Genomic DNA, 22,970 nt, shown 5'->3' with positions numbered 1-22,970 from the left:
CCCATTATTTATTGAAGAGCATTGTGCTGCCACCATCAGTCTCTCTCTAAACGTCTTCAATTAAACCAGACCTCTTCTCCTGAGTCGTTTGTCACTCTGTGCAGGAGCCTGCCTCTAATCGGCTGCTTGAGCACCTTCATCTGACCTTGTGCTCTGCCATGATGCAGGGTGACCACAGGCCCTCTTCACCAGGGCTGGGGGTGGCTCCTGCTGGCAAGGGATGGATCCTCAGGCCAGGATCAGTTTTGGGATAGGCAGAGGGGAGGACAGGGCAGGGCCAGAGGCTGGAGCAGGGGGAGCAGCTCCTCTGCCACAGAGCCTGCCCTGTTGCAAGGGGGCTGCTGGATGGGTGGAGGATTTTACTAAGGCTCAGCTGAAATGCCTCCCCAAGCAGAGACCAGGGCCATGCACAGCAGTGGCTGTGCAGGCTCAGTGCAGCTGGGCTCCTCGCTGGCTGCTCCAGCTGCAGCTGCGTTACAGCCAGGACAAACACCCCACGCACAGCCAGTACCTGGGAGGAGCTTTGGCACCTGCAGCAGTGCAGACAGCTTCTCCTCTGGCCCCTGCCTGAAGCCCAACAACAGCTTGCAGCAGTGCAGCACCCTGCCAGTCCCCTCAGCCCCAGGTTCCCCCAGCTGAGAGGAGCTGCCATCAGCAGCTCTGGGCTCTGCCCTTCCCCTTCACCTCCAGCTTCTCGCCCTGGCACAGTCCAGCAAGGAACAGGGCAGGAGACAAAGCCCTGAGGCAGAGGGAACCGAGAGGTGCTGCGTGACCCCAGCCCCTGTGCCACCAAAGCTCTGGGTTGTCGCAGGGTCTGTGCCAGCGGTCAAGAACAATCCCGACTGCGAAGCGTTCAGCAAAGCCATTTATTCTGCTTTCCTGCTCCCACAGATCTCCAGGTAGAAACCCACATGAGCACTCCCACACGCCCCAGAGGGAATTCACGGTGCACGCCACCCTGCCACACCAGCACCCTGAGCAGGAGCCCGGCCACACCGCCGCTGGCAGAGGGGAGCCATTCCACCGACACTGGCAGAGGTGCTTGACCAGCAGCCCCGTCCCTCAGCTGTGTCCACTACCCACACAGCTGCATCCAAGTCAACACAGGGCATCTAAAAAATAAGATGTTGTCTTCCTTAAAAATGAAACAGGGACCTGACAGCAGCAGTGCGTCCCTGAAATCAAAGCATAATTCTAAGGCTTCGGCACCCTCACGTAAGCACATGAACACTCTGCAGGGCACTGTGCAGGTTGATCTGGGAAGCTCGCTAGAGTTTAATGGCCATAAAAATACATAGCTTTCCCCTGCTTCAGACAAACCCAAACCCTCCCGGCTGGGCAGTGGAATCACGTGGGCAGCAACTGCAGCCAGCAACAGGTTGGAAAGTTAGAAGAAAGTCTCTAGTCTCACCCACTTTTAATCAAGTGCAAACATGGCAGCGTCACTCCATTGGCTCAGCCACCGGCTGCTCCACCACAGCGTCGGCCCCCAGCCCCGCCGGCTGCTCCACCACCTCGGCTGCTGGCACAGGCGCCAGCTGCTCCACTATGGCCCCGCTCTCCAGCCCAGCCACCGGCTGCTCTGCTGCCTCGACTGCTGCCTGCACAGCTGCCTGGTTGTCTGCCCTATCTGCCAATTCGTTGCCTGTTTTAGCGGGCACCGCCAGCTCATTCGCCGGCTTAGCAGCAGGCAGGTTTCCTGTCACCCCTGCTGCCTGGTCGATGGCCGGCTTCTTCGGCTTCTGCGTGGCAGCCACAGCCTCGGCCAGCTTCTCCTCTGGCACCATGTTCAAGATCTTCAGGGCAAAGAGCAGCTGGAATTTGGCGGTTCCAACGAAGGAGTTGCCCAGGAAGTTGGGCAGCCCACCCATGCGGTCCTTCTGGGTGTAGAGGGGGACACGGACCATGCCCATCACCTGCAACAGCACAGAGTGCAGCTCAGCAGGGGCCACGGCAGCACCAGCCCCCCCCCCTTCTGCCCCTGCACCCTTGCCCCAGCACCCCGCCAGCCCACAGCCCAGGCCCACCCTGCCCCGGCTGCCAGATGCTGCCCCTCCCTCCCACACCGACCCCTGCCCTCACCTGCCTGCCCTCACCTGCCTGCCCTCAGCCCGGCTGAAGCCCCTGCACTGCCCCTCCCCAAGCCCCGCCAGGCCCCTGCTCTCCCTGCCCAGCCCCTTGTGCCCAGCCCTGGCTCCGTTCCCCCTCCTGCCCCTTTGGGGGGGATCCCGCTGCCCCAGGCCGCTATGGGGAGCCCCGCTTCCCCCTCCACACCCTGCCCTGCCTGGGGACGCCACGGCTTACCCACGCGTCCCCCTCAACCGCGCCACAACCCAGGGCCCACTGCCTCCGTTCACGCAGCTGCCGAAACCTGCCGAGCGCCTCGTGGGCGCACTGGGAGACTCTAGCTCTCGCGCTCTAACCCGGGGCGTCAGCCGGTCCCAGCTACCCGGGAGGAAGGCTGCCTCCCGCACTGCCTCCGTGCAAGCCTGGGAGAACTCGGGTTGGAGCAACACATCACCGCGCCGAGGGTCGCGATTCCAGTCCAGGTTACTCAGCCCAGGGCGGGGGCAGGTGCCCACCAGATGCGAGACGGACCTCACCCGCGTCCTGAGGCTGAGCGGGTAAATAGGGCTCTTCCCTACACGGGCGGTCACCGGGAAAGGCCGGAGCTCGAGCTCGCTACGCTCCGCAGCCCGAGACACAACCCCAGCCGACAGCCAGACCTCCTAACGCCGGTGCTACGCGGCGGTGCGCGGCACTCGCCGTCGGTAGCTCTACATGCGGTGCATTCCCCCGCTGGGCTGCGAGAGACAGCAGCCCAGCAGACCTAGGAGGGAAGCTTCGTCTTCCCTGGGGCTAACACTCAGAGCTCTACACACCCCCTCCCTGGATGTCCCACCTCCAGCCCGTGGTCTCGGGAATGCACCGCGCTGATCTCGATGGTATGCAGCTCCTCCAGGGTCAGCTGCCTGGCGTAGAAGTGTGCCACCACGCGATGTGGCCCCTCTGTCAGGTGCGAGCACAGATAGTCAGCTTCCGTCAGGCGCACACAGCCCAAACCCAAGCCCAGCACCCGATTCAGACCGTCCTCCAGGGACCAGTAACGGCGATCCACGAACCCCCCGGGAAAGCCCAGCAGTCCGTCAAATCGCATCTGCATCTGCAATAGAGGCGCATGGTGTTAATGGGGCACAGCGGAGCCCCCGGGGGGGGGGCGGGAGGGGGACGCGGGCGCCCCAGCCCGGCGCCACGGAGGCCTCTCCGCGGAGGCGGAGGGGCGCGGGGAAGCCTCCCGGCCGCTCCGGCGCGGCCCTACCAGCTCCAGCGCATCCAGGACCGTTCACCGACACCGTCTCCGAGAGCTCGCCGCGGCCCCGGGGACGGGGAGCCGAGGCGGGTCCGCCCCGGCCGCACAGCCCGGGGGGTCCCGGGGGGGAGGTGGGTGGTGGTTTCCTCCCCCGGGCTCGGGCCCGCCGCCGCCTCGGCCAAGCCTGACGCTACCGCCCTGCACAGGAACTACCGGACAGCCAGAGCCGCCGCGCCGCCCGGCCGGGCCCGCCCGCCTTGCCCTCAGCCCGCCTCCCCGCCCCCCCCCCGCCCCGGAGCCCGCGGCCCGCCCCAGCCCGAGGGCCCGCCCGCCCCCCTCCCCGCTGCTCCCGGCCCCGCCGCCCCCGTCCCCCCGCCCGCCCCCTCCCTCACCAGCACGGCGTAGCGCAGCGGGATGCGGCCGAAGAGCATGCCCGGGTTGGGCGCGTACAGCATGGCGTGGCAGGAGTGGCTCCAGCCCGGGCCCAGCCGCATCGCCTCGTACCGCGTCAGCGGCTTCAGCTCGGGCACGCCCGGCACCCCCAGCGTCGGCAGCGGCGGCAGGGCCCCCGCGCCCGCCGGCAGCGTCCCCATGGCCGCCATCGCCCCCATGGCCGCCATCGCCTCGCCGCCCGCTCCGGGAGCCCGCTGCGCGCAAGCGCGGCGGCGACGGCGACGAGGGGGCGGGAGCGGCGGCCGCGAGAGCCAGTGGCGGCGCGCCGCGCGCCAGCGGGCCAATGGGCGCTCGGCCGCGCCCCCCAACCCCCGCGCCCGCCTTCGGCGGGGCGGCCAATCGCGGCGAGCAGCCAATGGCAGCGGACGCTGCTGCCCGCGTCGCTCGCCATATTAGGCAACGGCCGCCCGGGGGCCGGCGGCGCCCGCGTCCAATGAGATCAAAGCTGAGGGGATGGGCGCGCCGAAGAGCACACCGGGAGGGAGGCGGGCGAGGGCAGGGGAACCGCCCCATCTAGCACGTCCGCCACGCCCACAGCTCCCCGGCCCCGCCCCTCAGCTCCCCGGCCCCGCCCCCCCGCAGGCAGCCTGGCGCAGCCCCCACGGGCGACGCAGAGGGGAGACGGGTCCCCGCTCCCCACGAAGCACGGACTCGCGGGGCTGCTCCACGGGTTTATTACTACAAACATAAAGGGGGAAGGGGAATAAGGGGGGGGGAGGGGGGGCTCGCCCCGCGACCCGCCGCAGAAGCAGAACAAGGCACACGGCGTGGGCAGCGCCGGGCTCTGCGGGGAGGCGGGGGGGAAGGCCGTGGGGGTCAGCCCCGTCCCACCCCTTCGGGATGGGACGGGGCTGACCCCCACGGCCTTCCCCGCCTCCCCTCCGTGGAGCCCTGTGCCCCGGCAAGGCTCACCCCAGCACCCAGAGGTGCTGCTGGCACAGGCGGGGGGTGGGGGGCCGCAGCTATGTACAGGGGCAGTGACAGCAAAGGGCTGTGCTCGGTGTGTACAAAATATACAACGGTAGTGTCCTTCATCTGCCGATTTTAACCCCGAACCCCCCCACGCCCGACTCCCACCCCCCACGTGAAAACACGACACCAGCCCCTACCCACCGCCGCCAGGAAACATGCACGTCTTTAAAAAAAGCCGGGCTGTGCCGAAATCGCGCCGGTGCGACACGCCGCATTGCATCCCCGGAGCGGTGAGCACGGGCCAGTCCTGCTGGGGAGGTGGGGAAGAGGCTGTGCGTGGGTTCTGGGGTCCGGTGGCGTGGGCAGGGAGGTCCGGCCCCCGCTCACGAGAGGCTCTGCTCGTCCTCCAGGTGAAGACGTGTCTGCTCGAAGAGAAGGGGCTGCGTGGGGCTGCCGGTGCCGCGGCCGGGGAGCATCTTGGTGAAGTCGGATGAGCCTGAGTGAGGAGAAGGTAAGTTCAGCCCCAAGAGTGCCAGCTCTGGGGTCAGACCCAGAGCCCAGGCAGGGTGCTCGGCCCTGGGGAGAGGGCAGCGTGGGCCAAGGAGACCATCACCCCTGCCACCCCCTCCTACCCTGGACTGACCGCAGGAGACGGAGCTGGAGCCCACAAGCTCCATCCCCTCTACCCCTGCTAAGCTGCAGGTTCAGCAAGCACCAGGAGTGGGACACAGGACACTAAGGGGACACACGCTCTGCCACCAGCCTGGGAGAAGCCAGCAGGAGCCTGGATGTTCATGGTGCTCATGAGGCAGCAGAGCCCTCACCCAGGAGCCCAGCAGAAGCTGGTGGGGAGGGCCGGGGTTTCTGCTGCCCTGCCTGGGGTCCTGGCACTGGGGGAGAGCAGGGTCCCCCTGTGAGGTGCAGGGATGGTGGTGCCAGGAATGGGAAGAGAGCCAGGAAAAGGGCCAGCAGTGCCGGCTGGTTGGTTTGCTGCCCCCTCCCTCCCTGCCCCAACGGCCAGGATCAGTCCCATCCCCGCTCTCGCCTGGCTGCCAGCCTTCCCAGGAGGGGTCCTGCTGCCCCACACAACAGTGATGCGTAAGAAGAACAAGACGACGTACCAGCTTACTCCTCTATACCAATAGAGCAGGAATCAGGACCCAGTGCTGCCCAAGACAGGAGGGAGGAAGGCAGACAGAGAGGGAAGGAGACAATTAGAGAGGTACTCAGAACAGACTGCGACTCTACGGAAGAAAACAGGCTGCAACGACAACAGTCGGGGGTCAGGACAGCACAGCGTCCCATGGCCACACTTGCCAGCAAAGCATGGCACCCCACGGCCCTCCCCGCCGTGACACCACCCCACGGCAGAGGGGTGCCCACTGCCCCCCACATCGGCCCAGATGGTTCCCCTCCCTTGGCCGAAAGCAGGAGCGCGGTGTGGGGGCAGGCATGTGAGACCACTGTCACATAAACTGTTCCATTGAGCAGCTGCAGCCCAGAGAGGAGAAAGGAGGGGAAGGACAGAGACAAAAGGGTGAGGGAGGAGGAGAGAGAAGGTGGGGGGCAAGTTACCTCTGTGTTAGCCCCCCTCGCCCACAGCTCACTCTGCCCACTGGGAGGTAGCGGGAGCCCGTGCTCCAGGCAGGTGCGTTCCTGTCCCATCCCAAGGCTGCAGCATGCCACCCAGGCTGGGGAGGCTGCCCACGGTCAGGCACATGGTCCACAACCCTCCCAGGCCCCCAAACCGGAGCCACAAGTGCAGCAGGTCAGCAGTGCACCTCTGACCCCAACGGCGCGGCCATTACCTGGCAGGTAGACGTCTACCGGAGGGTCGCTCTCCGACTGCGTCAGGCTCCTGTGCTCGCCGCAGCTGCTGTCCTGCAGGACGTCTTCAACAGAGGGTGGGCGGCTACCTAGAACCAGCCGAGAGCACAGAGCCCCTCAGTCCCCAGACCAGCTCTGCAGGGGCACGTGGCCAGGAGGACAGGTTGAGGTCTTCCAGGTGAGGAAGCTCCCCAGGCTCCCCCAGCCCCCCAGAGGTCTCAGGAGAGCCGGTCAGACTGGCCCAGGTCACAGTGCCAAAGGGTCAGCTCTGTTCACATGCAGGCTCATGCCCCAAAACGCACCCAGCACCCCCCTCCCACCCCATCTTCATGCCCTCTGGATGCTGAGCGAGCTCCAGAGACCCATCCGAAAGACATGGGGCACATCCTGCATGCCCAGTACTGCAGCCATGGTCTCACCAGGACCACACTGGTGCACGCAACCATCTCCCCCCCCTCAGCCGTGCAAGGAGACAGCCCATGGTGTGGACAGCTCTACTTGTGTAGAGCTTACAGCAAGAAGAGATGCTTGGCAAATACACCAGGTAGATCTATTGATTTTGTTCCCTCACTTCCCAGGAGAGAACAGGGAAGTACTAGAGACCTGGTGAAGCACAGCAGCTCAGAGATGGGATTTCAGGGGCTAGATGTTTCTGAACTCATATGTCCAGTCCCCAGCTGTCCCCATCCCACCACAGCGGAGCTGGACAACAAGACAAGGTCTGGCTGCCCCCACGGCTGAGCGCACACTCACCCTGCTGCAGGGATGAGGCCTCCTCAATCTCTTCCCCTGCCACACTCTGTAAAAGAGGAACCGCACAGGTTACTTCTGTGGGCTGCAGGCCCTTGCTGCGCTTGTCTCCTGCTCTGGCGTTCTCCAAAGAGCTGCACGCAGGGCCACGCATCTCCCTGAGGGACCAAGGGGCCACGCATCAGTCCTGTGGCACCATGGGCCAGGATGGAGGGAGTTTACAGGCAACAACAGCAGGTGCTGAAAGCCCAGCAAGGCCCAGCTTCCACCCCTGCCCCAAACACTGGGCTCCTCGAAGAAGCTGGGGGAAGGTCAGCTCTGACATGGCTGCAGCCAAGTGGCTTTCCAACCCCCCAGCTCCCAAAGACTTGTTAGGGGCACAGGGAGCGGCTACGTCCTTCCCCATGGAGTCCTACGGGTAAAGGCAGCTGAGACCGTTGGCTCCAGGCCACTCATGCTAAGAAGCTCATCTTTGTCCTGTCACTGAGGAAGCAATGGCCCTTCACAAGGCACCTCCACTGTCCCAGAAGAATCCCCCCCCAGAAGAGCTCTGGCTCAGAGCAGCTCCCCAGCACAGCACAGACTTACTTCTGGAGAGCTGGTCTCTCTCAGGACCAGTTCACCCCCGCTCAGTGCTGGCTGCGAGTCAGAGTCCTCGGAAAGCTTCTCTTCATCCTCCTCGTGGATTGGGGACGAGGGAGACCGTAGTGTGCTGCGACAAGAGAAACTCCATTTGCAAGGAGCCGCAGTGCTGCCAGCACCGCACACCCTGGCGGATTTGGTGGCAGTAGCTCAAGTTGTCACCACCCTTGCCTTGTCCCTCCACCAGCAGTGTAAGCCAACATGCATGAGCAGGAGCTCAAACTATTGAGCTAAATTCACCAGGGCCCTCCAGTAACAGCTACATGGAGAATAGCAGCAGCAGCCTTTCTGGGGCAGGCCCAAGTGGTGCAGAGCTCCAGCACAGTAACGCAACTTGGACAAATCTGCCTTTGCATGGAAAGCAAGAGGCCCAGGTCCCACGCTGCTCCTCACACCTGCATGGGCTCCCCTCCCAGAGGGAAATTTGGAATGGGGGACAGCGAGGAGTGCCAGGAACAAACCCAGTCTGACCCCACCTGTACAGCCCTGCAAGGGACACGTGAAGGGCACCTATGGTGGGCTGCCCACTCCAAGGCATCCACACCTACATTCTCCATCACAAGGCCAGTAGAGGAGGCTTCAGACAACTAAAGGATCTCATTCAGCATTTTGTGCTCTGAAATTCAGGTCACTTCTCACCCCATTCTTTTGTTCCTGGGAAACTCCATGGAAAGCTGAAATCCAACAAGGTTTGGATGTCAAATGCAAATTGAGGAACTAACTGCATTGGAAAGGAAACATTTCCATCCAAAGTCTGGATTAAATTCTTGTTGTTAAAAAACATCTTTCTTTTGGTGACAAAGCCAGCCCTTAAGGAGACACAAGATGGTAACCTCAGGCTGAACACAGGAGTGATGTCCCAATTCTCTCACTGGCATGAGTACCTGTTGGCCTCCTAAAATTCTGAGTTAGCAGTGCTACCAGTGATGAGACCAGCCAGAGCCCTCTCCTGGCTCCCAGTGTGTGTGGCCACAAGCCCTCAGGGCTTGCAAGAGGAGTGGACCCCTCCACCCCTGTGCTGACCTATCTGGAGACTTGCTCCGCTTCCCCTTTTGGTGGCTGCTCTCCACAACTCTGTCCATCCCAACAAGCGGTCGGCTCGCAGGCGGCATCCCATCCACCACACCAGAGTAGTTGATTTCGTCATACAGCGGAGCTGACGGGATGGACGGGGAAACAGAGCGAAGGCCATTCAGCGCTTCCAGCAAGGAAATGGGCTCGTAGCCCGGAGGGATGTTGTCAGAGCTCTGTGGGTGAGAAAATGAGGAGCACGTTAAGAAACCCTCACCAGGCTGGAAGCCCCCCTAGAAGGGGAGGCCTCGCTGCAGCCCAGCCCTGCACCTCCCACACTGTGGTCCCAGACAGCCCATCCCCACAGCCACCTCTCCAGGGACCCTCAGCCTCCTTTCCCTGCAACAGCCACACATTCCCCTTTGGGTTGTAACGCTCATGATGTTCCAGGTAAGTTTCCAGAGCAATGCTTGAGAGACTGGGCATCTCAGCAAGCTGGAACATGGCTGGGCACCCCCCGCCGTACCTTCAAAAGCTGGGCAAGGAGGGTGAGAAAGCATGTTCCTAACAAAGCTGCTATAAAAAACATATGGATTCTTTTCCTAAAAGTTCCTCCAATGGTTCAGAGACCCTTCTAGCTCAATAAGCACCCTAGTTGTGCTTCCAGACCTGGTACACACAGCTGTTTCACAGCACCACCAGTGTCACTAAGAGAGAGACAAAGGAGGGGAGTACGTGTGCCCCAGGTGACAGCTGGTCCTTGGAGCCTACACCACTTTCACTTCTCCTATGGTCTCAGTCCTCTCAGCTGCTAACGCTGGCTCTCTGCACAGTCGCCTCTGCTAAAAGGTAGGAAAGGGATCACAAAATCACTGACCCTGTAAGGGCGGGGAGGGCAAAACTCCACCAATTCCCATTCCCTCTGTAACTCACTAAGCTGCCAGTCAAAGGGACCCTTGCAAAGCCATTAAACCAATACTGGTTTAACTCCAAAAATCCTCCTAATCATAAAGATCCTGTGGACTCAGAGGCAAGTGGGGTTTATGCTGCAACCCAGCAAGCCATAGGCAGCTCAGCCCAGCCAGCTGCAAACAAAGAGGCAAGACTGCAGCAGTTCAGGCTTACATTAAATTGAGCTGTTTCAGTCCTGTGTCCTCAGGGAGATGGTTCTATGTTGTACCTAAGATGGCGTATTGCTGCTAAGCCTGACCACGAACTCCTGTAGCTTCTCTGTGCCTGATCTCCCAATCACACAGCTGCAGTTGAGCCTGCCCAGCAACCTGTTCCAACAAAGCCATTAATTTGGTGGGAGTTGACTGTTGAACTGACCACTTGTGGTCACAGAAGGAGCTAGATCTGATGGGGAGGAAAGAACAAGTGGCAGCTGGGGTCAAGCATCAACCCGCATCCCCCAAGTATTGGTCTTGTGATGGTTATGAGCTTGCGCTGAAGACCATAGCTGGTGATTGCAAGATAACCAAGTCAGCAGAACAAGGAATCAGTTCACAGTTGCTGCTACCTGTAGGCGGTGGGGCCAAAAGCTATCTCCACAAAAACATTTCATTTCCAGACAGCAGCTCAGAGGTGCTATTTTGTGGATGGAAAAGTCAGGGAGACAAAACCCCCTAGCTTCTGTTTGGGACATTTTCTCCTGACTGTGTAGACTAAGGCCTGAGGGTTCAAAAGCTGCTCATTTTGGTTCGCTGTGGTGAAAGTTCAGGGTCTGCAACCCAGCTCAAAGGCTGGAGGACGATTTCTCAGCCAGTGGCTACAACACCCTTGCTGCAAGTTACTGAGCTTTTAAACAACCCTAAGAGACACAGCTCTTTCCTGGGACACTTACCACTACACCACCCATAGAGCCCACTGCTCCAGCAGTACTGCTAGTCGGTGTAGGAGGCTTGCAGAAAGCCAGGATCGTGCCAAGCTTGCAGTAGCCTGATTACCTGAACCCAGCCTCAGGTTTTCTCCAGACCTGACAAGCACAGCAAGCCACATTCCTCGTAAGGCCAAGAACCTAGGCCGGCTTGAGCAAAAGAAAACTGCAGCCTCCTTGACACCAATGACAGCTGCCTTTGATGGGAGTACACAAAGAGCGCACAAACAGACCTTTCCTGGCCTGGGCCCCCCCCTCATCTTTCCCATTCCCAGCTCCTGGTCCCCCACAATTGCCATTCATCCTGTCCCCAGCACAGTGTTCCAGTTACACACTCGCACACCAGCTCTGAGAATCCCCCAACAAAACAAGCTCCATCCTTCCTGGGTCTGTAAAAGCAAAACAGCCCATTGCAGCCAGTGTTCCTGAATACAAGACCTGGTCCAACTGTGTCTATTTGTCTACCTCTACATCCCAGCACTGGGATGTAAACCACAATAAGATGTGCCCAGGCCAAACTGCCAAGGGGATGAGAAAGTGCAAGGAAGCTTTTGGGTGAGCCAAGGGGACAGCAGCTTGCCCACAGTCCTACAAAGCTATGAAAATGTCTTGGCTAGGAACTATAAAGCAGCCAGGCTCAGGACCTGGGGACAGTCCCTAAGAGTCAGCATCAGACCCCTGTGGCAAGCTGCTTCCACCTTGCTTATTACTCCGCACGCGAACCAGAGGTTAGTGATCATCCATGCAGGGTGTGAGCATCTCACCACTAACATGGAGGCAGTACATGGAGTGTCGCAGCCCGTGCAGGGGCACAAGTCAAACCCAGCGTGTTAGCAAGCCCTTGCATGTGTAACGCTTCCACGTGCTAGTGACACCGCTGGCTAAGAATTGCCATAGGAGCAAATACAACCAAATCCACTTACTGTTTCCCTTCTAGGTTTCCTGCTGGGCAGTGAGACAGTGCTCACTTTAAGGGGTTTAAAGGGACACTGTCAAGAGAAAACCATGTTTTAAAGAAGTTGTTTCTTGAGATTAGTGACATGAAGAGACACACAGCATCTCCTCACCTCGCTCCAGGTGACAGCACCTGTCTCCTCTACACACCACACTCTGCTTCACAACAACCCTCGGGTTTTCTCCCCTGCTCTATTTCTTAGCCCCAGTTGAAGGCAGCAGGGCTATAACGCTGAAGAGGACAGATGGATTAAACCAGGCTTTTTCTGTGACAGTATCTTTCTCTTCCCATGAAGTCTGTAAGATGATCTAGATGAAGATCTCTCTCTCCTCACTCTGATCTCATGTGTCTTGCCAGAGTCAGCTGTGCAACAGCACTGCTCAGGCAATGAGCTGCTGCCCTCACCACACCAAGGATGTGTGACCTGGCCCCAAGGCCGCCAGCACCACACTTTCCATCCCACGCTCCCTCAGCTGCCTGCTGAGACCCTGATCACTGAGGGAGGCTGACACAAAGAGGCCTTTCTGCTACCGTGCTGGGAACCCCAATGCCAAAGGCATTTCATCAGAGCGTGCTGCCACGCAGATGTGCGTGCAAGTCAAACTGTAATCTCCCCCATTTTCCCAGCTCCCACCCTGTCATGCCCAGACTCTGCCACTTTTCTGCTGGGACAGGCCCCAAGAAACCTTCTCAGACTGAGGTTTCTGTGGGTTTGTTTCCTCCAAAAGACAGGAGGGCACTTGGCTAAAACCAGTCGTATTATTAACCCACAAGAGAAGAGATCCTGGCTGTCTAGCAAGGTTGACAAGAGAGGCTGCACTGCTCAGGAAGACCTTGCTCCAAGGTCTGAGCACACCTCCTGAGACCCCAGGGATGCCAGCCATCAGGCCAAGCAACTCGTGCGCACACACAAGCTGCCTGCTCAGGCTGAGACCAGCACCCAGGCTTTGTACACAGGGTTGTGAGGTACTTACAGAGTGCTCATCATGGTCAACACTCTGTGCCAAGACAGGGCTGAATGACACTGGCGACAGAGCCCCCGGCTTCTTCCTCACAGCCCGGATCTGCAGCAGGGCACGGAAGGCTAGGAGAGAACAGTAGGCAGGTGAGCACATGGCCACGCAGGACCAGGCCATGCCAGCTGCATGCCAGAGCTCCTTGGCTTGCTGCAGACACACTGTCGGTATGGGGGAACTCCCTGTGTGCATGGGGAGCAGGGCCATGGAGCATACCAAAGCCAAGTGCTGTGGGCTAGCTTCTAGTCAATTGATCTAGACAAGAAAGAGATCTGCTGGCCGAAAAAGGCTGGGTACATGCAGGCCTTGCGGAGAACAGGCACTGCCTGCCCTGCTACACTCATGTGCAGAGGTGCTTTGGGCCTGATACTGTACAACACAGTAAGAAAAACATGAGCTCGGCCCTGGGCAGTGCACTGCAATAGCTGCGAACCCAGCCAGAGGGTTAGTGGCTATACTCCTGTCTCCAGCACAGTGATCCCTTGGTCCTCCCACCACAACAGCTTTGATCTCCACTCCCTGCCCACAGTCCCATTTTCTATCTGCAGATCTTTAATATTGTTAGTTCCTCTGTGCCAAGGGCGCATAGGAATGAGCCAGACATCTGTTCTGATGCAGCTGTAAGAACTTGCTCACACATAAGGAAAAGCCTAGGCATTTCTCTAGTTCTTATTGCACCCAGCTGCTTGCAAGATCAGCGTAGAGCCGGAGGACAGAGGTGCAAATCTATCCTTGCTGCCTCTGCACTCCCCAGAAGCAGATTCCCAGGAAGTCTTCCATGGGGGCACTTTCCAAACAAATACAACCTACTCTGCTGCAGCACGCAGATGACATAATGCTGTTCCTGTGTTTTAAGTTGTGCTACTTACAGTCAAAGCTGTCTGGCACTTCCTCTGATAAGATCTTCCTTTTGGTTACTGTATCTTTGCCAAGTTTGAACTGTTTAGACTTAATTTCTCAGGCCAAACATCTGTCTTAAACTCTTTTTTCTTTTCCTGAGAAGTATCCATTAGAAACAATCAAATACCTCAGAGACCAAGCACAGGGTGAAACACACAATCTATTCCAGCAAAAACATAGGCATTTTCTCAAGAGACTCCTGTGCCTCTGTGCTATTGAGAAAGGACATGGAATTCAGCAAGTGCTGTCTGAGTGTCAGAACAGGTATTTTTTTCCATCTTTTGGGAGCTGAGCAATGCAGGGGTTAAGCAGATCCTCCTAACGCTCTTGGCAAAGCAAAAGATTCCAAATTGACTGTTATCTCTGCCTCCCTGGTGAAGTCAAAGTAGGGTTGTCAGAGGGGAAAAAAAAAAAAGAAAATCACACAAAGTACTTGGGCAGCCCTCTGGTGAGGCTGGCTGCTGTTTCAGTCAGATGCTCTCAGGACAAACCACCCCCCTCCTTTGGGGGATTTTCTATCATCTTCACCGAAACACAAGAACTGCCTACATGGCACGGCTCAGAGCACCTGCACCTCCAGATCCATCCCAGGGAGAGGCCAAGTGGCCAGGGAGGCACTGGACAAAGGGCCATTCTCCCATGTGCTCTCCTCCTTCCCTGTTTAAGGACAGTTATTTTAGGTGCCAGGAATCTCCAGATGCCAGTGAGAACAGTAGCATGTTTGATGCTGAGCCTTGGGGTAGGGTATATAAAATACACGATGCCTCTCGCAGCCTGTACTGACTTAACAGGAGCCTAGGAAGGAGAAAGATGCCCTTGTTTCCTGGGCACATACTCACGCAGCCTGCAGATGGGGCAGTTGTTGGCCTGGTACCGCAGGGTGTCAGCACAGGAATTGCAGAGACAGAGGTGTCTGCAGGGCAGAATGAGGGTGTCGCGGAGGTCAGACAGGCAAACCACACACTCGTTGCTGTTGTCGCTGTTCTCGTCATCTGAAGGCTGCAATGAGAGGCAAGATGTTGTCATGTGAATGGAAAGGGCCATGCCAAACTGCCAAGGGACTCTGGAGCCTGGGAAAATTTCCCACCCAAAAGTCTCTGAGAGAGCTGGCATCCTCTTTCCACAGCTCTCAGCAGAGTGTTTCTCAAGGAGAGCAAGCTCCAGCCCACACAGCCCTGCTATGGACACTCCTTCCTCTCAGGGCTCTGCTCTGTGCTCACTAAAGGCCAGAGACCAGAGCACTATACTGTGAATTCATAGCATTGCTGTGCTTCCCCAGAGCTAGGCTGTGTGCTGAGGGGAGCCCCTTTGGGGTAGGGATGCCCTTGGCTGACGGGAACCAACAACAAGCTCCTGCCTGCCAGCCTGGTGGCTCCTAGGGTCAGCAGGGAAGCAGGCCCTTTGGCAGTCTGGCCTTTCTGCCCCATGTCCACAGGGAGAGAGCAGCCCCCAAAGGAGGAGGCACAAAACTGAGGCAGGCAGCAAGTCAGGCTGCCCCTGGGCTGGACAGAAGGAGGCACTCCAGCCATGCCTAGCCCAGTTTCCACAGGTCCTCTGAACAAGTGATGGAGTGAGTGGTTCTCCTGCCACAGCATCTCTACCAGGCTCCTCTGCTGGCACAAGTGTCGATGCAGCTGCAGGAGAACCAGCCTGGGATGCTCACCTGCTCACAGCTACCCTGGTAAAAAGGTCAGTGTGAACCCATTCAACATGAACATGCACCACACTAATCTTTCAGTCACTCAGAGCCCCACAAATTGGATTACAGCCACCAAGCTGTTGCTGGGAGGAGAAAGCCACTCTCCAACCACAAGAGCTCTCTTCACTGACACCCGAGAACCCCAGTCTCCCCACCAATGCCACAGAAGTTATGCCAGAGCCCACCAAACTGATGACCCAGCATGGGCCACCCTCCACCTTCGCCTGGTCCCACTTCACAAGGCCCCTTTGTTTACCAGGGCTAAAACATGCTAGACCACAGGCAACCTTGGTGTAAACAGCAATATACAGCATCTGCTGCTGCCACATCTGCACCCAGCCTCCTGACTATGCCAGCAAAAGGCTGCAAGCCTGTCTGCCCCGTCACATGCACTCCTCATCTATTTTGGGAGGTAGGGAGGGCAGACTTTTTGCTTTCCCATTCATATGGTTTGCTAAGTATACTAGGAAGAACAAAAATGGCTCCAGGCCACTTGTCTGATGGGCCACAAATGTGTGATTGCTGGATCAAGAGAATCATCACAAGACCCTGGAGGATCCGAACAGAAGCCTTCAATCCTCTTAAATAGATCCTGTGCAAGAAAAATCTTTGAAAAGACTTCTCCCTCCTGCCTCTTCAGGTGCTACCTGTTGGAACAGACAGATAGAGATCACAGGATGCTTTGGGCAGGACACTGCATTGCTTGGAGAGGAAATCCTGCTTGTCTTGCTCTGTGGCTACTCCTCTGTTTGCAAATCACGCACTACATGCACCAGAGCCATCTGATCCTCAGGCCAGCACTTGGTACATTCTGCAGCCCAGGTGGCAGCAAAGGGCAGCTCTTCGTAAGGCTAAAGCAAATATAAAGCAGTCCCATAATCTGCATGGGGCTGTGCAGCAAGCTGGGATTCAGCAGAAGGTCCTGCCTAAAGATGGGCAATGTTTCTGGTTATAGCATTTGCATATGCACCTCTTAGTGATGCTGTGCTCCCTCTTGTTGGGGAATGCAGGCTGCTCTCTGGACACCGGCAAGCCCTAGGAGAGCTCAGTTCCCTGCAACACTACAGGACCATGTGGTCCCCCCCTAAACAGGAGAACATAAAGGAACCACAGGAGCAAAGAACAGACACCATGCATGACTGCCTTGACTGCAGAGAGGCAGCGACACTGTCCCACGGCTGTCTCTACAAGCCTTAAAAAATCAGTGCTCTGAAACACCCACGGGGCACTGATGCCCTTCTCTCCCAGCAATCCCAGCCTCAGGGAACATCCTCCAGAGTCTCACACTATCTAAAATTATCTCAGCACAACTCCACTGACTGTTTGGGCCTTACAACAGTGAAGACTTGTGATCCTTGGGCTTCTTCAGTGCCTGCAGGAATGACACACACTTGACAGTCATTCTGGGAAGCACCTACACATTGCCCTGCCAAGCCCCATAGTTAAGCTCAAAAGCAGGAGCCTCCTGAGCACCTTTACCTTGGTCTCTTGGTTGTTTTTGTTCTCAATGCCGTAGATCTCCTGAAGCAGATAGCTCACCCGGTCAACCTAGGGAAGAAGACAACAGTTGGAGTGCCAGCTGCTCTGTTATTGCTGTTTCGTGATCACCTCCCCCCTCCCCATGTCAAATGGCCACGTTACACCCACAACAGCCAGCTCCCCTATATCTACACGAAAAAGTTAACAGAAACAAGTATCGCAAAGGAGAGCTGGGAAAATGAGTCTCTCCTTGCTCAAAAAGTGGTGCCCATCCTGTCTGGTCTGAGCAGGGAGCCCAACTGGCCACTTTTGCCACTATCAAAATCATCTAAAAAACAAATGCTCTGCTTGTCTCAGAGATCAAGAGGGAACGTGCACCCATAGATTAAATAAGCCAGAGGCAATCAGCCTTCCACAGTCCTTTCCTTCTGTGAAGTACTGCTTAACTTTAACCAAGATGAACTTCCACCCATCTTTGTAACCTCAGCAGAGGTGCTGGGCCAACAGCTCGTTACTGGCATATCACGGCTGCACATCACTTCCCTGTTCATCACCTGGGAGCATAAGTTCAAGCTACTGAAGAGAGACAAACCATCTCCCTTAGCATGAGAAGCACTCAAGGGACAACCCTACATTAGTGCACTGTCATTTATTACCATCCCTAGGCCCTTGGTGGCATCTCTAAATTGGGGTGTGTGGTGGCAGAAAGTGCTCTAGGCACAGATGGAAGTTGCTCACAGCCCCAAACCTGGGGCATACTCCTCCAAGCCATGCCTTTATGCAAATGCTGGCACCTGCCTGCAAACTCACTCAAGCAGCTGAATTAAAGCACTAAGGCAGGAAAGGCTGACAGTTCAAGTGCCAGCAAGGCAAGTCCCCTCTGCACTGCGGGATGTTCTCCCCTGTTCCTTAGCTTAGCCAGCAAGTACAGCGCAAGACTCTCACAGCTGTGAGGAACAGCTTCTACAAGGATGCACACAGATACCAGTCCCCCGAGATTTGGTGCTACACAGCAGCTTCCCCAGAGCAGGGCATGCTCCTCTGCACAAAACCCCACAAGAGGTAAAATGGTGAAGGGGCTGCAAGGTATCAAACTGACACATCTTGCAAATAGGGGAAGGAAACGCTTTCCCGACATCCTGTAACTGTCCATTTGATGCCATGCAGTGAAGCCAAGCCACCGGGAGCCCAGTACTTCAACAGCTCATCAACCCCAGGGCTTTTGGCATTTCCACATATAATTGGCCTCTCTCCTCTCCTTTTGTCAGGCCAGGTGCTCAGAAAAGCAATGGCTTTGCCATGGGATTTCAGTGCTGCAGAAGATGTCACATGCCAAGATGGGTGCAGGAGCTAGTCCTGCCCGTTAGCCAGTTCAGAAATGCTCTGAGCTGGGACGCAGCAGCTTTAACAAACTAATTCCAGAGCCTCCCCATTTAACTCAGCATGCAGCTTACAGACAATCTGTTCTAGGCCTGCATTTCATGGCAATGAGGTCAGCTGTTGGACTGCTGAGCAAAATCCTCTGCAGCAGCTCACAACTCACCCAGGAAGTTTGGGAACAATTACGTGGGAGATGTCCTTTTGTAACTTGACATTTCAAAGAGAGTCTTGTTACAGCATCCTGACTCCTCAGGGAATCATCATGAGTGATAGTGAGTGCAGAAGTGGTCAGCTCAAAGCAAAGAAGAGGTCAGGAAGGAAGAGACCAAACGTTCTGCGTTTGTTTTAACTGCTTGCCTCTAAAAACCCCAAGAAGCTCATGTCCCAGTAGGAAAAGGGTGAGCAGTGCAACATGGCTCTTACTAGAAAGATCTCTAGGTTTTAAAAGAGTAGGAGTAAATAAGGAGTAGGTGATTGTGCTCAATGCAGTTCACCTCCACGTTTCTCCAACCCATCCCACACCACGTCATCCTTCCAAAGGCTTCTGTTGCTATATACAGCCTCAGCTGATGCACACAGGAGCCACTGGCCAAGTCCAGGTCATGTTTTTCTGCCGATCCATCTGTTTGTATTCATCCATGCTGAATTTCTTTAAACAGGTTGGTACATACATTATAACTGATCTCAGCTGACAGAACAAAGCAGTTCAGCTCATTAGCTGCTGCTTCCTGCTCCCAAAGAGCTTTAGAGATCGATGCACACAAAAGGTACCCAGCAATCCAGGCAATGGCAAGGAGGGGAAGGCAAAAGAAAAGCAGTGATGGGGAAGAATGTACAATGTTATACAGATGGTTTACTCCAGACATATACTCTATACCTCTGCTCTATGCTCTCATGGGTGCAGATGCTATCTCAGTTTCAGTGGTACTGTGTGTTCTTCTAGCAAGAGCTTCCTTCTATTTTAAAAGCCATAGGAGAGAACATATAAGCATTACATTTTACAAACTGCCAATAAAAAAAAATTACCCACAACCAAACACTGAGTGGGAAGATACATGCTCTGCCAGTAAAGACAGACAAGCACACACTGTTTCACTGCAGGAGTCAGCTAACCATACTGTGGTAGGGTGGGAACTTCCCTAGAGAGCACTTCCAGCAAGACAGCCCTCCATTTGGGGAGTCCAGAGTGCTAAATGGAGAATGCTACACACACTGCGCTAGTGTGCACAGTAACCCAACACCAGCTCAAGAGAGCTCACAGCCATGTAAGCACTTTAAAAAAAAAAAAAAATCCCCCCCCCCCCCAAACCCACAAGCAAGATAAATGAGTGGCTTTTCATCAGCTCACGAACGCTATTCTCTGATCAGAAGAATATATGAGAAAGACGCACCACTAGCATCACACTGCTCTGCTCCCTTAGCGCTCAGGCAGCCTCTTGCACAGCACACAAGCTCTCCCTTCATGGGATGTTCCCATTACAAACCTGCCTTCACATGCTCAATAGACACCTTCTGAAATAGTCTCTGTCTCTCTATATTAAAAATACCTGTGGGACCCAGATCGATCAGCTAGCCAGTAGATCATGCTGCAACACAGCCAAGTTAAGCACCAAGGAAGGGAGGGGAATGCAGGTCAGTCTAGGACACACAGGGCTCAGAATAGACATCAGGCTGGAGGGGCAAGTAACTCACCACTAGCACTGGGATAAAGCTCTGGCAGCGAGGGCTAATATTGCTGTCACTAGGCATGAGCAAGTCTGAAGGACAAGCCATGAGTCTCTGCACAGCATTGGCAAGGCAGATAGTGAATTACCAAATGTGATTTTGGTATATGATTAACCGATACTTTTTAGTGACTCTTTTCTGACCTGGGGACTGGAAGGAACATCTTAGAGCAGTAAGTGTCTAATCAAGGCACTTAATTACCTTCTTGGTAGTAAAAGCCTTTTTAATTCAGATTAGAAAACACTAGCCATCAATCGCAAGCAGCTGAAGTCAAATACACTTAAAGCAGAAACAGCACACATCTAAAGGTGAAGGATTGACCACCAAAATCTCATCTCTTTCTCCAAGGCATTTTAAACTGATCCTTGCAGCAGGATCACTACCATATTGCCTTTCAGAAGCTGAAATTCTTGGCAATCTTAGCAGTTTGCAGTTGCTTATGTATTTCTCTCTATGCAAGACTGGATGCAAGTTCAAACTTGGTAAGGCACTACACAGCTTCTGTGCATCACACCACACCAGAACGGGCTAAAAAAGGGCTACAGATCCCTGATGTTTCCCTGTTTGCCAGTCTTCCTTCTTGCCTTCCCCTCATAATGTGTGCAGTCTGGTACATAAACAACAGCTTCAAAGCAAGACCATGTCTGTGACTGCTAAGTACCAGGCTACTTGTAGGGGACAGGCAAGATGAGCCAAAAGGTCTCAGGCCCTGGGGCTGCTCCAGAGATACCATAGGCACGACAAGGAAGCTTGTGCAGGGAGAAGACAGTCCCCTAGTATCTTAACGTGCGTGCACACACACACACACGGAAAGCTAACAGTTTTCAGCCTCCACGTAGGACACTGGGAGCCTGTAAAGATATCCTTCCACACCACAAAACACAGAACCTAAGGAGATCAGGCAGTCTCAATGAACAGACATGCTTCACACTACTTAACACGTGTCAATGAACAGACATGCTTCACACTACTTAATACATACAGCACTTAAGCTCAGTTATGCAAACGTAATTTACTTGCACCTATACACACATGGAAGCATCAGTACTGTGCTTTGCCAGTTTTGTATTCAAATGCCAAATGCCAGCAAGACAGGAACGTATAGGGAGGACTGGATCAATACAAAATGCCTGCCTCCCAGAGGAGCACAGAGACCTGCACCATTGCTCTGCCAGTCCCACGCTGCCTTATTTGTTCCCCCAACACACATCTGGTTGTGCAACAAACAACCCAAAGTTAAGGGTTGCCAGCAGCTCACCGCCTTTGCTTGTGATATCTGAGCTAACAAGGTGTGGTCTCAGGCTCTCGGTGAGCTAACACTGAAGGTTCCCACTAGGTACAGTTGGGCACCTGTGGGACACCAGCAAATATCTTTAATCAAGCAGTAGACAGGAAACAGGTACTTACGATCTGCTTCTGTTTTAACGGCTTCACGGAAAAACTGCCATCAACGTGCTAGCAGGAAAAAAAGGAAATGCATTAAATAGTTGAAGTGTACCAATTAAAACAGACTCATGATCAAAGTTGGTGTCTGCTAGCTAAGGGGACGGTGGCATACGTATAACCAGGACAGCCTGAATGGCAATCATTCCCAGCAGAGTTAGTGGAACAGGGTATCGGAGTGCTCCTTGTCTGCTCCAGTGCAGAGCTAGATGGACTTGGCTCAAGTTAAACCTGGCTGAAGTGGGTGAGAGCAAACACAAAAATCCCCTGACACATTGAATGCTTTCAGACATTGGAATAGGCTGTCCAGGGAAGTAGTTGAATCACCATCCCTGGAGGTATTCAAAAAGCGCATAGACGGGGTACGCCATAACATGGTTTAGTGGGCATGGATGATGGTTGGACTCAATGATCTTGAAGGTCTTTTCCAACCTAAATGATTCTATGATTCAGATTGCAAGCAGTCCAACTGTGTGCAAACTCTTCAGCCAGTCCAGCAAGACTTGTTAACACCCTAAGTAACACCCAGTTACAGAGCCACTCTTGAGGCCAGAGCCCCAAGAGAGCAGGGGGTTGGCATGAGGCTGAGAACGAACAAGGCTTGTCCACTGGATGGAGTCAGAAGCAAGTCACACATGCTCCACATTGCCATCTTCAGACCTGTGGTGACTGCCTTGAGCCTTTCATTTGCTGAGTAGCAGCAGGCATGGCTGGAACAATTCTGTATATACCTGGTGTCAGAACTAATGATAGGAATAGCATGCTCTTTCTATTTCCTCCATCACCCCCAAGGGCCAACTAAACTGAAAGAAACCAACTCTCCTGCCACAGTCTAGAGAGCAGGAAAGGAGACTTAGGGGAAACTGCAGCAGGCCCTGCTGCTGTGAACAGTCGCAGACATACATCTGTTTGCTGAAGGAGTTTCAGAAGGAAGGGACAACATTGCACCAAAAGACAAAACAGTCTTGTCTTCCAGGCAAACAAAGCCCCGAGTTTCTGCCTGTGGAAGAGCTGCAAGGCCAGACTATGCATAGCATCAAAGTTACTATTCTGATCTTAAAGATACATATAAATAGCAAGTTACCAAGGCCTGCTGGTCTGTCTGTCTGTTCTCTGAACATGGTCTGAACAGCAGCACTGGTATTAGCAAGGACCTCTTCTGGATTTATGGACCTACACTTCAAAAGCTGCCATTATTCTAAGGATGGGGAATATATTTTAATCAAACAGGGAGGAGAAAGAACTCAACAAGCATTTTGCCCTGTGACTTTTTATTAAAAGAAAAATTTTTATCTTGTTTTAAGCATTCAGTGGAAGATAAGAAGTAAAAAGTGCCCCCACCAGACAGCACCTCCCTCTCATAGCACACACAGAATAGAAAAAGAAGGGAAGCACTTTCAATCCTTGAGCTCAGACCTGGACACAGGACATAATCCAGCATTGACGGAATGGCCTGACCAGCTTTAGTTGGTTTCCAGTTTTGCTGCATACATCATTCAGCTCCCTGAACATTACGGGGGCTTTTGTCATCACCTTTGTGCATCTAGAGAGCTCAGAGGTTCTGCACAGTAGGTGGAATTTACCTGTAATCC

At 55.2% G+C, this 22,970-nt stretch overlaps 2 protein-coding genes across 9 annotated transcripts in view; both read right to left on the bottom strand.

Moving 5' to 3' along the window:
- Positions 1-852: 852 nt before the first annotated feature.
- On the bottom strand, positions 853-3,981 carry NUDT16L1 (nudix hydrolase 16 like 1). Of its 2 annotated transcripts, XM_069809788.1 has the most exons (3): positions 3,703-3,977; positions 2,903-3,163; positions 853-1,916 (listed from the first exon to the last, which is right to left on the bottom strand). In XM_069809788.1, the coding sequence occupies exons 1-3, from the start codon at positions 3,928-3,930 to the stop codon at positions 1,443-1,445; spliced, it is 963 nt and encodes a 320-aa protein (XP_069665889.1). In that variant the 5' UTR covers positions 3,931-3,977; the 3' UTR covers positions 853-1,442. The 2 variants fall into 2 exon arrangements, with proteins under 2 accessions (XP_069665889.1, XP_069665888.1); XM_069809787.1 differs by lacking the exon at positions 2,903-3,163 and having other exon boundaries at positions 3,703-3,981.
- A 1,025-nt stretch (positions 3,982-5,006) lies between these two features.
- The window catches only part of MGRN1 (mahogunin ring finger 1), a 56,531-nt gene continuing 38,567 nt past the window's right edge, over positions 5,007-22,970 (bottom strand). For 2 of the 7 annotated variants that reach the window (XM_069809779.1, XM_069809785.1), the window contains 11 exons: positions 21,343-21,390; positions 16,831-16,899; positions 14,492-14,651; positions 12,711-12,820; positions 11,705-11,770; positions 8,918-9,141; positions 7,841-7,964; positions 7,256-7,301; positions 6,484-6,591; positions 5,797-5,919; positions 5,007-5,171 (listed from right to left, as the gene is read on the bottom strand). In XM_069809779.1, coding sequence (XP_069665880.1) covers positions 5,801-5,919; positions 6,484-6,591; positions 7,256-7,301; positions 7,841-7,964; positions 8,918-9,141; positions 11,705-11,770; positions 12,711-12,820; positions 14,492-14,651; positions 16,831-16,899; positions 21,343-21,390 — 1,074 coding nt within the window. In that variant the 3' untranslated portion in view covers positions 5,007-5,171; positions 5,797-5,800. The remainder of the gene's footprint in view (positions 5,172-5,796; positions 5,920-6,483; positions 6,592-7,255; positions 7,302-7,840; positions 7,965-8,917; positions 9,142-11,704; positions 11,771-12,710; positions 12,821-14,491; positions 14,652-16,830; positions 16,900-21,342; positions 21,391-22,970) is intronic. The other 5 variants (XM_069809782.1, XM_069809783.1, XM_069809780.1 and 2 more) reach the window with 5 other exon arrangements.

Source organism: Haliaeetus albicilla, chromosome 22, assembly GCF_947461875.1.
Source record: "Haliaeetus albicilla chromosome 22, bHalAlb1.1, whole genome shotgun sequence".
NCBI lineage: Eukaryota > Metazoa > Chordata > Aves > Accipitriformes > Accipitridae > Haliaeetus > Haliaeetus albicilla.
Note: the sequence above shows the minus strand (reverse complement) of the source record. Positions and strands in the feature narration are given on the sequence as shown.

Bases quoted from the DNA above. Each gene is read 5' to 3' on its own strand.
- NUDT16L1 (XM_069809788.1), bottom strand. From the start codon at position 3,930: ATGGCGGCCATGGGGGCGATGGCGGCCATGGGGACGCTGCCGGCGGGC. The intron at 3,164-3,702 runs GTGAGGGAGGGG...CCTCTATTGCAG, and splicing joins CGCTGCGCTACGCCGTGCTG to ATGCAGATGCGATTTGACGG. The intron at 1,917-2,902 runs GTGGGACATCCA...GTGCTGTTGCAG, and splicing joins CCCGAGACCACGGGCTGGAG to GTGATGGGCATGGTCCGTGT.